This window comes from Cottoperca gobio, chromosome 10 (assembly GCF_900634415.1).
Source record: "Cottoperca gobio chromosome 10, fCotGob3.1, whole genome shotgun sequence".
NCBI classification, from domain to species: Eukaryota; Metazoa; Chordata; class Actinopteri; order Perciformes; family Bovichtidae; genus Cottoperca; species Cottoperca gobio.
Window position 1 is genome coordinate 20,199,296 of NC_041364.1, and position 13,212 is coordinate 20,212,507.

The 13,212-nt window shown below is 42.2% G+C and overlaps 1 protein-coding gene across 2 annotated transcripts in view; it reads left to right on the forward strand.

Annotated features, from left to right (window-relative positions):
• Window positions 1-8,191, forward strand: part of nrg2b (neuregulin 2b) — a 58,665-nt gene extending 50,474 nt beyond the window's left edge. For both annotated transcript variants that reach the window (XM_029442098.1, XM_029442099.1), the window contains 3 exons: window positions 436-651; window positions 5,549-5,732; window positions 6,882-8,191. In XM_029442098.1, the coding sequence (XP_029297958.1) occupies window positions 436-651; window positions 5,549-5,732; window positions 6,882-7,358 (877 nt within the window). In that variant the 3' untranslated portion in view covers window positions 7,359-8,191. The remainder of the gene's footprint in view (window positions 1-435; window positions 652-5,548; window positions 5,733-6,881) is intronic.
• Window positions 8,192-13,212: the final 5,021 nt, after the last annotated feature.

Consider the following 13,212-nt stretch of genomic DNA (forward strand, 5'->3'; position numbering starts at 1 on the left):
CAACACACTCCTTTGTACCCTGGGGAGTTATGGGAAACTTTATCAACTTTGTGAAACCCTGTCTACGACAAATCTCTTATTATTATTATTATTATTATTATTATTATTATTATTGTAAATTCGGCAAATGTAATACATTAAGTTATTTCTTTCATTGTATAAAGAAACATCAACCATTGTCCTGGTGTAAGTTCAACCATTGTGTAAATCGAACAGTTGTCTATTAATTTTCAATGGGATCGGCATTACTAAGATCCCCTTAATATTGTTTTTTTTATCAAAATGATGACTTCATGGTGCTTTGATAGACAATGCATGTGAATTTTTTTGCAATATTGTCTCTATACCCAGCATTCCTTTCTCCTCTGTATCCTCCTTCCTCCTAAGTGCTGTTGTAACCTTTCACACTTGTTCTGCTAACACCCACACCTGCAGACACGAGGAGCAGACGTGGAGCATGGAGCGAACAGAGAGTATGAACTCAGACTGCCAGTCAGGTGGGCTGTCCAGCTCTGTGGGAACCAGTAAGTGCAGCAGCCCGGCATGCATGGCGAGGAGGGCCACCCACTGGGGCTGCACGGACATGTCCGGGCCGGGAATGCAGTACGGGGATTCCTACGACTCTCTAAGAGACTCGCCTCACAGTGACAGGTAGGGAAGGTGGTAATGTGTGTGCGTGTGTGTGTGTGTGTGTATGTGTGTGGACTTGTTTCTTGTATTACTCACATTGTGGGGACTCACCTTCCTTTGGGGACAAAATGCAAGTCCCCATAATGTTTTTATTGTCATTACATTTTAGGGTGAAGTGTTGATTTAAAGTTAGGTTAAGGTTAAAAATGACACATACTGCTCTTTTTCTGCTTGATGTGTGTGTGTGTGTGTGTGTGTGCAGTGTGCGTGTGCGTGTGTGTGTGTGTGTGCATTCATGTTGATTGTGGTGGTGGTAGCGTTTAACTCTATCTTTGTTTATGACTGTACAACACATTACTTTATTTAGTTTTTTTTATCACACCAGCCCCTTTGCTCTTTGGCGACCCCAAGTGGTTGTTATGAATGTTTAAATGTCAAGGACTTCATCACCCAGATACTGTACTGTATATTGTACTGTGAATTTATTATCCAGTCCTGTAGCGGTAGTGAAGGTAATGAAATATCTCAACCTCTTTGACTCCACCTGACTCTATTTTTACCGTTTACCAGTTAATGGCTTCCTACATGTCCCAAAATGTCCTTTGACTATTAAATAGACTTGACATTCCAGCTGTTAGCATTACTTTTGTGCAGTAAAATTAGGGCTGTCACAATATCAGTTTTTGATTACACGATTATCAAGGCCAACATAATTCACACTAACGATACAGTTTCTTGATATTGAATATTAATATTCTGTCAATTTTTTTACCATTAAATAACTTCTAATGTGTTAAAAAGCATAATAACTTAGAAGGAACTATTTGATTCGATTTAATCTAGAAAGTGAGTTGTCATTAAGCCAGGGGTGATCTGCTTTGTGTCTTCTTATTGTGCTTCTTATATCCCTTTAACCAAATTTAGACTTCCAATAGATAATAATGGAACTAATACGTGTTAGGCCTGCACGATATAGGGAAAATATGCGATAATGTCGTTCAATACCGTGATGACGATAATACTTGCATTAAATAAATATATTTTTAAGTGTACTCAGTTCTGCCTTTCTGCTGCTTTCATTATACCGCTAAAATAAAACAAATTGCTTGTTGAATTAAAAATGAAAGGACATTATTTACAACATTATTTTATTTTAGAAATGAAACAGTGAACTGAACACAAAAGGCACCAATACATTTTGTTTTTACATGCAGTTGTCTACTGATACTCTTAATGAATAAAATAAATGTATTGTTATAAGTTGACATTGCAATGACAATTAAAAAAACGATATATTGTGTAGCACTATTAAAACTGTGCATTACTTTAACAACTAAACTCAATGATGGGCAGCAGTCATACACCCTTTGTGAAGGCACATGTTCAGTAATGTTTTTCATATTCTTGGGACTGTGACTGAGTGGGTGGTGAGGTTGCTCAGCAGTTAACACTCGCCGTTTTGTGGCAGAAAAGATCCTGCGTGCAAGCCTGAGCCAGCTGGCTGCAGTGTTTCTGTGTGGAGTTTGTTTAATTTCCTCCCACAGTTCAAAGTCTTGCAGGTCAGGTGGACCGAAAACACTAAATTTCTTGCAGGTGTGAATGTTGTTGTTTGTCTGTGTATGTGTGTGTTAGCCTTGTGATTGACTGGCGACCTGTCCAGGGTGTACCACTCCTCTTGCCCAGTGCATGCTGGGTAGGCTCCAGCCCCCCGGCCCTGAAGTGGAAGAGGAGAAGTGGTAGAAAAGCAGAAAAATAGATGGATGGGTCTCACTGACAGAATGGCTGATACTGATTAGCTACTGCTGTCAGTCCAAGTCGCAAAGTGTGTCTGCATCCTATCCCCAACGTACTTTAGGGATGGGATGATATAGGATCTCAAAAAATAATAATTCCCATTATCAGGATAATTCTGAATATTCTCACATTAGTGATGAGAACAATCTGTCTATCTTATTATTAGGGTAAAGAAGTGAAAAATTGAGCCTGAAATTATCACGCAAGAGATAACAGAATCACACAATGTTGCTATTTTTATTTATGTATTCCTTATTTATGCAGGGGGACCTTATGATTTTAAGATTGTTTGTTTGTTTCTCACTATATAGGATGTCCAATAAGAAAAGACACGTGTGAGAGTGTCCTGCTCTCACTCAGATAAAAAAAACGAAAGCAGAGGAGGTTTGGTGGAGGTATTCTCACCGTGTTTGCCTTATCAGGCAACAACAAGAGACAAGAACCAGGTTACCACCAGGCTTATATGATTTGACTGATTACCTGATTCTGCCCAACTGTCTGATCTCCAGCTGAGACACTCCCATCTCTCCACCAGCAGCCGGCACCTTAACAACACCCCACATACCTCCACCGCCTGACTTAGGCCGGGATCCCGCCAGCCGCAAGCTGACTCCCCCCTCTCTGCTCTCTGACCCAGTAAAAGATGGTTGTCACAACAAACCTGGAACGATTTGTCCGTTTTTGTTACCTCCGGTCCCAACTCATTTTTCTCAATCATCGTGGTGGACAGAGAAGCAGTCCAATCTGTCCAATCGTACCACCTCATAATCAACGTGCCCCACTTGGCATGTAACCACACAGGGCCATTGTCACTTGGCAAGTAATTTGGAGCTAGATGATGGGAGCAATAAAAGTACTTTATCTCCCAGTGTAAATTGTCTCTGTAGCGACCCTCTGTTGTACAGGCACTGCTGACGCTCTGGTGCCTGAAGTAAATTCTCACGTAATAACTTCCTAAGTGAATGGAGTTTTGCTCTCAGGTCCAGAATATATTGAATTTCATTTTAGCTTGACCCTCCTCCCAGTTTTCCTTAACCAGGTCCAAGACACTCCGTGTCTTCCTGCTGAACAACAGTTCAAAGGGATACAATCCCGTGGAGGCTTGAGGCACCTACAAACAACAGAGGGTCTAACCATTTATCCCAATTACGGCTATCTTTGTGAACAAACTTACAAACCATGTTCTTTAGGGTTTTATTAAACCCTATTTAACCACTCCACCAGCCCATCTGTGTGCGGATGGTAAACTTTAGTCCGAATCAGAAATCTTTTATCTTGAATTGAGTGGACGCCCAGTAGTTTGTACAGCGTAATGTGTCTGACATAAAGGATGTGCCTTGGTCTGTCAAGAGCTGTTTCTGGATCCCGACTTGGGAGATAATATGAAACAGTGTCTGCGCCACACTCTTTGCTGAGATATTATGCAGCGGCACAGCCTCGGGATATCGCGTTGCATAGTCCACAAGGACCAACACAAAGCGATATCCCCATGAACTCAGGTCTAATGGCTTGAGGAGGTCCATGCCAATTCTTTCAAACAGCACCTCAATTAATGGAAGAGGGTCCAAAGGCACTTTTGGGGTGGTCGGTGGGTTAACCAGCTGACATTCGCGACAGGATGGCACCACCGCATCACATCTGCTTCACATCCGCACAAATGCCTTCCTGAGCAGTTCGTAGACATGTCACGAGGACGCTGGCAGGTGGCCAGCTGTGCTCCCCTGGAGAGTAAGGGCAGCAACCGCACAACCCACTCCTCCTTTGGCCACCCACAGCTCGCCACTGAGCCTTCGAAGATGTCGAGAAATGCCTCTGGGTCGGCCAGAGGGGCTACTGGATCGACTTCCTGAGCAGCAGCTCCCACAGGAGAGCTTGGTTCTCACGTTGAAACGCAGAGATGTCCAAGAGAGCCGGGCTCTGCTGCCGCTGTAAAGCGGTGGTGCCCTCCTGCATGGCGGCAAGACACTGGAGCACCTGTCCCACCGGTCTCCGTGAGGTTTCTCATTCCGTCATGCCCCTATTCAGGCGCCACTATGTGCCTTTTCAGGCAACAACAAATCAATAAACTTCAATAGGTTATCCCTCAATGTCCTGAGGTTGCTCTGTGGAGCACATGTCCTTCCTCCAGGACCCAGCCTAGAGACAAGAGACAAGAACCAGGTTACCACCAGGCTTATTACATTACATTACATTACAGTTCATATAGCTGACACTTTTGTCCAAAGCGACATACAAAAAGTGCAAACAATGGAGACACAACTCCGAACAGCAAGAATCTTGTAAGTACAATAGCTTCAAATAGGTACAATCATATAAGTGAACACTGTCTTCAAATAAGACAATAAGTGCAACATACAAAGATAAATTATTTTTGTTTTCTTCATTCGCCGAGGTGCAGTCGAAACAGGTGAGTTTTCAGTCTGCGACGGAAAGTGTGAAAACTGTCTGCTGACCTGAAATCAATGGGGAGGTCGTTCCACCATTTTGGAGCCAGGATAGCAAACAGGCGGGTTTTGTTTGAGGGAAATCTGGATCCCACTCGTAGTGAGGGAGTGGCGAGCCGATTGGTCAACGCAGAGCGAAGTGAACGCGCTGGGGTGTATGGTTCGACCATGGCCTGGATGTAGAAAGGGGCTGATCCATTCAAAGCACGGTAGGCCAGCACCAGAGTCTTGAAGCAGATTCGGGCCGTCACTGGTAGCCAGTGAAGGGAGTGGAGAAGCGGTGTAGTGTGGGAGAACTTGGGTAGATTGAAGACCAGTCGGGCTGCTGCATTCTGGATCAGCTGTAGAGGTCGAATGGCACATGCAGGCAGTCCAGAGAGGAGGGAGTTGCAGTAGTCAAGGTGTGAGATGACACGAGCCAGCTTATATGATTTGACTGATTACCTGATTCTGTTCAGCTGTCTTATCACTCACAACTCTCCACCAGCAGCCGGTGCTGTAACCACACCCCACTGCCACAATGCGTGTCGTAAAAAAATACTTTCTTAATCAAATGTAAGGTTACTTGATTCCATTATGTTTTAGTGCAATTTTAAGAGTTTTAGAATACTAAATGTGTGCTAGTTTTGGTGGATTTTGTTACGTCAGCACATTTTCTAGGTGTCATCTTTACTGTCCAGGTATGTGTCGGCGCTGACCACGCCAGCACGCCTGTCCCCGGTGGAGTTCCACTACCCCCCGTTGCCGCCGCAGATGCCCACCTTCCAGATCACCTCGCCGAACACAGGTCACGCCCTCTCCCTGCCCCCTGCTGCAGCCGCCTACCACAGAGAGGACGACCAGCCGCTGCTACGATGCCCCGATGTACGTATAGGCAATTTTAGTAAACAAATACCAATGACTGTCATACGACAGGAACAGCACAGTAATAGTGACAACGTGATATCATTTCACGAATAGGGCTGGTTATGTATTTTTCATTGTCAACAAACCCCCTGTAAAGATCAAACCAGCAATGCATGTGTCTATTCTGTTTGTTTTGTGACTTCCCTACCCTGTCTGTGGCACTCAAGCCCATTTATTCCTAATGAAGACGTAAATCTTTTTTTTTTAAATATGGGTCTCAAATATTTTATTTTATTTTCCACAAACAACTGGGCGCTGTAGTTTCTAGTCAATATTAATCCAACAGGATTAAATAGTGGCTTTTGGCGTATGTGTGTTCATGGTAATGAAGGAACCTGTCACCCTGTGCAACAGTGTGGCTCACTGAAGTGTTTTTAATCATTTTTGAACAACATTGGAGCTCTGTGGCACAGAGGAATAAGCTATTTAGAACTTAGATAAATATACTTGTTAGCAGTGGTGTAAAGTAATTTAGTACATTTACTCAAGTACTATATTTAAGTACAATTCCAAATTACTTGTATTTTATGCAACTTTATACTTCTACTCCACTACATCTCAGAGGTAAATATTGTACTTTTTACTGACAGCTTTAGTTACAAGTTACTTTTCAGATTAGGATATTACACACTAATTATCCTATAAAATACAATGTATTGACAGTTTATAAAATGAGTACCGGTAATATATAAATGCCACTTGCATGTTAATGCATCAATAATAATTAACAATAGTATACATTTAAGTACACTTTACTTTAAGTACATTTAGCTAATAATACTTTTACTTAAGTAAGATTTTGAATACAGGACTTTCACCTGTAACAGAGTATTTTTAAATGGTGGGTATACTTTTAATTAAGTACAATATCTGAGAATAACCAACAATGCCTGTTAGTAGGATGAGTTAATTGCTGGTTTTGCTTTTTTTCTTGAGTGTTCACAATAAGAAAAATATAGCTTATATATCATATCCGTTTAACCTGATGGTTCAAATCACTGTGTTGACATCCACCCTGCTGAAGTTCCTTTGAGCAAACCACTGGCAAACATACATAGGCTATATAACATATATAAAGTTTCTATCATCATCTGTTTTACATTTCAGGATGGAAGTTTATACAGGCAGCCCCGGCGTCCGCGGCGACCCTACCTGACGGAGAGCACAGGAAGTCTACCGTCCAGCCCCTACCGTCTCCCTGACGATGAGGCCTACGAGACCACGCAGGAGTACGCCTCTTCGCGGGAACCCATCCGCAGCCGACGTCGCCCGCGACGCAACCGCCTCAATGGACACATCTCGCAGCGTTCAGCGGGCCTACGGGACTACAGCTCACAGAGCTTCAGCCAGTCAGAGGAGGAGGAGGAAGAGGAGGAGGAAGAGGACACTCATGGGGAGAGCACGCCTTTCCTTAGTATGCAGAACATGACCATGGACCCGCCCTTAACCGTGCCGGGTTTACGTTCGTCATCCGGTGCGGACACACGGACTCACCGCGGGCTGAGTCGGCCGGGGACACGCAGCAACGGGCAGAGCCGAGGCTCCCAGTCGCATCGCTCTAAGGCTGACAACATGCCCCTTTAAGACTCAACCTCCCCCCTGACACCACCCACCCCTCCACCTCACACACTCCCCTCCTCCTACACACAACCAGTGGACTAGAGACCTGCACCTAGGAGAAATATTTTTATTTTGTATAACAGACAGATATTCTAAACAAATGAAATATTTATTTTCATTTCAGCAAAAATTGTCTACTAGCTAACAGCAAAGACTTTTTTTATAACGGGGGGGAAATATTTATATGTAAAGTTTTTTGATTTACAGCATTATGAGAGATGAAAAAATAAGAGAATTACGTGCCAATTTTTTCACAAGTTAGATAAATAGAATAATATTGTGGTGCCTTTTGCTGTATGCTGAAGTCGGAGGTCCCATTGAGTTTTTGTAGCCTTTCTTATAAAGACTCCTCGTTTTTATAGAGACCAACCCTCTTCCTTCCTTTTGCTTTGGTTTTTTCTCTGATTTGGGATCTTCCTCTTTTTGAACTGTGATCTGATTATGTCATCATGCAATATTGATTCCTCCTGTGTAAAAGGTGTCTGTTTACATGAGTATGATCCACGCAATGCGCTCGTTTCACAGGGACATTAGTCATTGACGCAACCGGAAGTGTAGGGTAGTTTTTCTCGGATGATTTTTGGATGAATCACATCAGCCATTCATGTCCTCGTTCGCTGCCTGTCAGTCATTTGTTGTTATTTCTGTGAAAACAAGAGTGTTAGGGAGTTGTTGAGGGGAACTAACTCCAGATTCCTGTGTAGGTGTTCAGGGTGCTGCCATGACATTGATGGTGGTTGCAGTGTGTGTGTCTGTGTGTGTGTGCGTGTGCGTGTGCGTGCGTGTGTGTGTGTGTGTGTGTGCCTGTATGTACACCTCATGAAGACTCATTTGGTTGGCGCCTCCGTTCACCTTGGAAAGTGTTTGACTGACTCCTCTCACGAATCCTCACGCTGCCAGAAGCTCCATTGCACTGTAAGAACCTCCCTCCGTGAGCAGTCATTGGCCAGGGAGCTGCCGATCCAAACCGAAACCTAACCAATCCAGTTGTAATCCAGCCTGACTCTGGCCTCCCGTGGACTGCCCAGCCCGCCCGTTTCCTATGCCAGCAGCTTAGAGCCGCACTGTGTCTCAGGACTTCCCCATCACATCACCGCCAAAAGACTCAAAGCAGAGAGCGCACGTCATCTCAGTCACAGTTCAGTCCGCAGGCCAGATCCACATCCCCTCAGTCTCCTTCCTGCCTGTCCGTCAGGTTTGTTGCGTTCACTCGTGGCCATGATTAAAGGAGCCTGGGTTAAAAAAACTCTTGGAATCAGAATAGAGATTCAGTTGCTTTTTTGTTTTCTTTACTTCAAAAGGTTGTGTGTATGTGTGTAAATGGGCATGTGTGTCGCTGTGTGTGGGCCACGATGATGAAAAAATGATGCGGAGACCTCATCTGTTCACTATGTTGCAGGGGCGTAGCTAGGATCTCTGGGTCCCCTGAGAGGAGGATATTGCTCTGGGTTCCCCCCTTTTCTTTTCTTTTTTTTACTAATATAAACCTACTACTTTACGGGCCCTCTCCAGCTGTGGGTCCCTTGGAATCGCCACCACCTTTCACCCCGTGTAGCGATGGCACTGCTCTGATGGGAAAAAACAGGTCGCTGCGTGCAGGTTCACACTGCTAAGAGCGAGTTTCCTGAGTCCGGTTCTACTTTTTTCTTTAGCTCACAGCCAAACGGTGGTATATGATACTGATTACTGCATCCTTGATTTGCATTCTTATACCTTTTATTGATTGAACTTCTTTTGCTTGGTCATATTGACTGAATGATCTGTTATCTGTCTGTCTCTGTCTGTCCCCCTCCACCTCACATCGCCCCTCACCATCATGTCTTTCTCACCCGCCTTACAGACCTTCAGAAGCAACTAGCAGATGAACTTAGGCCCCATACTGAACAGCACAGTAACAGTAGGCTGAACATGTCGGAAACTCTCCACCTTCAGTTATACATCGGGTTTAGAGAACCTTTCAAGCTCACTGAGGAAAATAATACTGTGTCAGATACAATATTTGTCCCTATTAGAGTTCATTTCCAATAGTTTTTGTTGTTGTTTTCTTTCTTCACACAGGAGATGCATGGATCACAGATATAGAAAGTATCTTAAAAATGGCGACCAACCCCTCAGATTTAGGGGAATCACGCTAGAAATTTATAAAAACATTATTTTGGGTTCACAGCCCAAAGGTCTGGCTAGTTTTGTCTTACTATCACTGTAATCAATCTGGGATTTGCAATGTGGAAATACTGCAAGTGAGGGTAGTGTGCTTCTAGAGCTAGTTGAATTGTTAACACCCCCCACCCTCTTTCTCCTCACCCTGCACTCCCCCTTTGCCCCTTTACATGCACACATACATTGCACACACCATACACTCCTCACACATAATGAAGCACATACTGAGACACACACACACACACACACACACACACACACACACACACACACACACACACACACCACACACACACACACACACACAGAAAGCCCCTACCATGTTTGTGTTTGTCAAGCAGTTTGCCTTTGTCTTTTTTACCTCCTGACTCCTTCCCTCCTCTCTCCTCCCTCCTCTCTCCCCCTTCCTCCTCTCCTCTCCTCTCCTCTCCTCTCCTCTCTCCTCCTCTCCCCTCCTCTCCTCTCCTCTCCTCTCCTCTCCTCTCCTCTCCTCTCCTCTCCTCTCACCCCGACCCCTCTGCATGTCCTAGTGGTACTGGTAGTTGGGTGCATGGAAAAAGCAGCAAGCAAATCGTTTTTCCACTCGGTGAAAAAAAATAAGAAATGTGTCTTCATTTTAACATTCAGCAATAAATCCCCTTTCTCTTCATGTCCATCATTTCTTGGAATATGCTAGAAGATTTTTTGCAAGTTTTATCAAAAACATACTACTTGTAAAAGAAGAAAAATCCAAAACCACCCCTTCATATGAAAAATAAAACTTTATTCCTACCATTTTGAAACAGTCCTGTCATCTTTGTAACAAAAAACAACTGTTTGTTATTTTTATTTTTATTGTTACGAAACAAGCAAACATTTTGATATAACACACCAGGAAAAGCACATGTGTGATTGTTAGTAATACTTCATTATGGCTGTTTTCCATTTAGTTTTGCCACTTCCAGTCTCCTCTTACTGTGTATGCTCACTGTCATGTCTTACTAGTACACTTGCAACATCCCCATTTAATTCACTTCATCAAGACTTCTCTCTATTTTTTGATTCTTCTTTCTCCGTGACAGCATGCAATGAAAATAAAGTTTTCTTCTAGAATTCAAGGTAACACAGGTGAGTAATTGATATACAGATGGTGAAGTATTAATTTAAGAGGCAACATTCAAATCCAATGGATTATAGTGTGTGTAATGTATTTTTAAAGACATGCAACAGTGTGTGACAGATAACATTCTTAAAGCTACTCTCACACACCAGCTGATGACAAATCTAATGAGCACAGGGAGACTCCGACATCCACTCTGTATCTCTAACTGGTCTTTCTAAATCCTGCTGCATCATCCTTCAAACCATAGACTGTGAACGATGGGAGGATGATAGGTCCGTGTCCAGATGAACCAGGCATGTTGCAATTATATGTTAAGCGTCTCAAACTCCTAGGCCAGAATCATGTTTAACGAATGTCCAAGAAAACTATATCTTATCATAAAAACAATGTTGCAGAGTGTAGAAATGTATCATCAACAAGTTGTGTAACAACAAGAGCACTGGTGTAAAACAAAGTTGTTGAAATATCTGCAGGAAGATATATTTGGTTACTTAAATTCATTGTCACATGACCAAAGTGACCTAATTACATCATCAACCCAAATATAGCTTGTCTTGGTTTGATTTAAATAAGTTTGATTTCCGATACAAACGACCCATCTTATTTATTAAGCTTATATATGAGATTCAAAATAGTGCATCTTAATAGAGCTTTAAGATGGGTGAAATATTACACACCGAACAAACACAAACATTAGTGGTTACTCACTCCAACAACAAAAATAATCTCAATATGTATGTGTGAGAGAAGGACACATTTCACATTTACCTAACTACCAGCCACATTTTAGCATTTCAAGAGCTGGTGAAAGTGTTCAGAAAGTTAGAAGTTCATTAAATAGTGGTGAGAAACAATAATCTGAACTCAAGGCCTCCTTACTAGTTGTTGTTTTGTCCAGAGCCCTGCAACACGTCAGCCAGTGTAATGACTTGAACTACATCAACCGATTTCAACTGCTATAAAGTTCCAGAAGAATCTAGTAAGTGGACCTTGACAAAAAGCATCTACAAGGAGCTCTTGTGGACGAACGTGGAAGTGTTTCATAAATGCCTTTGGTCCCATTTGGTCGACACAATCGTGTATTACCTACGGCTCTGCCGATGCATTGTCCTGTATAAATGACTTGTGTTTCTGTATATTCGGGGTCAGATGCAGGTTATCCGTCCTTTCAGCTGAAAACGATTGATTTTGTTGAACGCTTCTTACTCTTAATTTTCACATCAGCTCCTATGTTAAGTCTATAATATAATGTATCTTCAAATATAAACACTCAGACCCTCAAGGACAGAAATGTCCCCATTGAAACCCATTAAAACCACCTTTTTGATCCTACCGCAATTATAAGTGAACAATAATATAAATATATAGTACTTTAATAGCACTTTTAGGAAGGGGACATTGTTGTCCTCTGGGGAAACGAGAGGGAGTTTTGAAGAAAATCTATTTTTGCACAAAACATGCAATGTTTACAATCAATGTTGTTGCTAATCATTGACATATCACAGACTGAGAAAATAAAAATAACATTTCAGCCTAGTATTTAGTATACAGAAAATAACTACATTTTTTGGCATTATTAATACACACTGGCGTTTAACGGGTTAACATTCTCAAAAGTAATGTTTGGTGGTTATTAGCAGGACTGAAGTTGACTAAAAGATTTAACTCATATAATAAGAAAGAAAGAAAATAATAATAATGTATAATATTATTATGGCAGTTTTCTGAAGCAGACATATTTGTCCGATAACTACTTCAGAGAAACATCTTTTAAAGTGAGGGTTAAGAATAAATACATAGAAATATCTTCTTGATGAAGTTCTTGTTGGCTTATGTGGGTTATATAGAGGCATCAGTATTCAATTGAGAAGGTTTTATAACCAGTTAATAAATGTGTGATTTACAAAATAAGCGCACACTGCTGCTGTCTGTTTGCTTTACATATAGATGTAGTAAAGATAGGGGGTGATGACCTAGTGATCTAGTGCTGCGACTTCCAAATACAACACCAGATGGTTGCGAGTCATTCCTGTTTGTGTCAGTGGCTGTGTCCCTCCCTGGTGCACACACCTCTCTCTGTGTCATATAAATAAATGTTTATACAGATCTGCAGGAGCAGCAGCCTCATTTGGCAGCAGGCTAGATGACGTGACAGACAGGCTAGAAAGAGCTGATAATGGGGCCCTCGGATTACTAGCATGGACCACCGGCTTTGCTTTCCAAAATAAGACGAGAATTCAGTGAATTTGAGAGTCTTCACTTAAAACAGGTAAGCAAAGAAAGTTGCTGACTCTTCATTTATATTTAAGCACTATCAGGAGGTGTTCTCAGTTCATGACTTAAACTGTATTTATCTGTAATAACTGTAATTAGGAATATCATACAGTAGGATTATTATTATTATTATTATTATTATTAATAAGAATGTATTCACCCTTCTGTATCTGTAAGCCCCCTTCACGAAAAAGCCCAGTCTGCTCTGACTGGCTTTGCGAGAAAATTTGCACATGTAGTTTCATGCACAAGCTCTCAAGCTGCTAGTTGAGATACTCCATT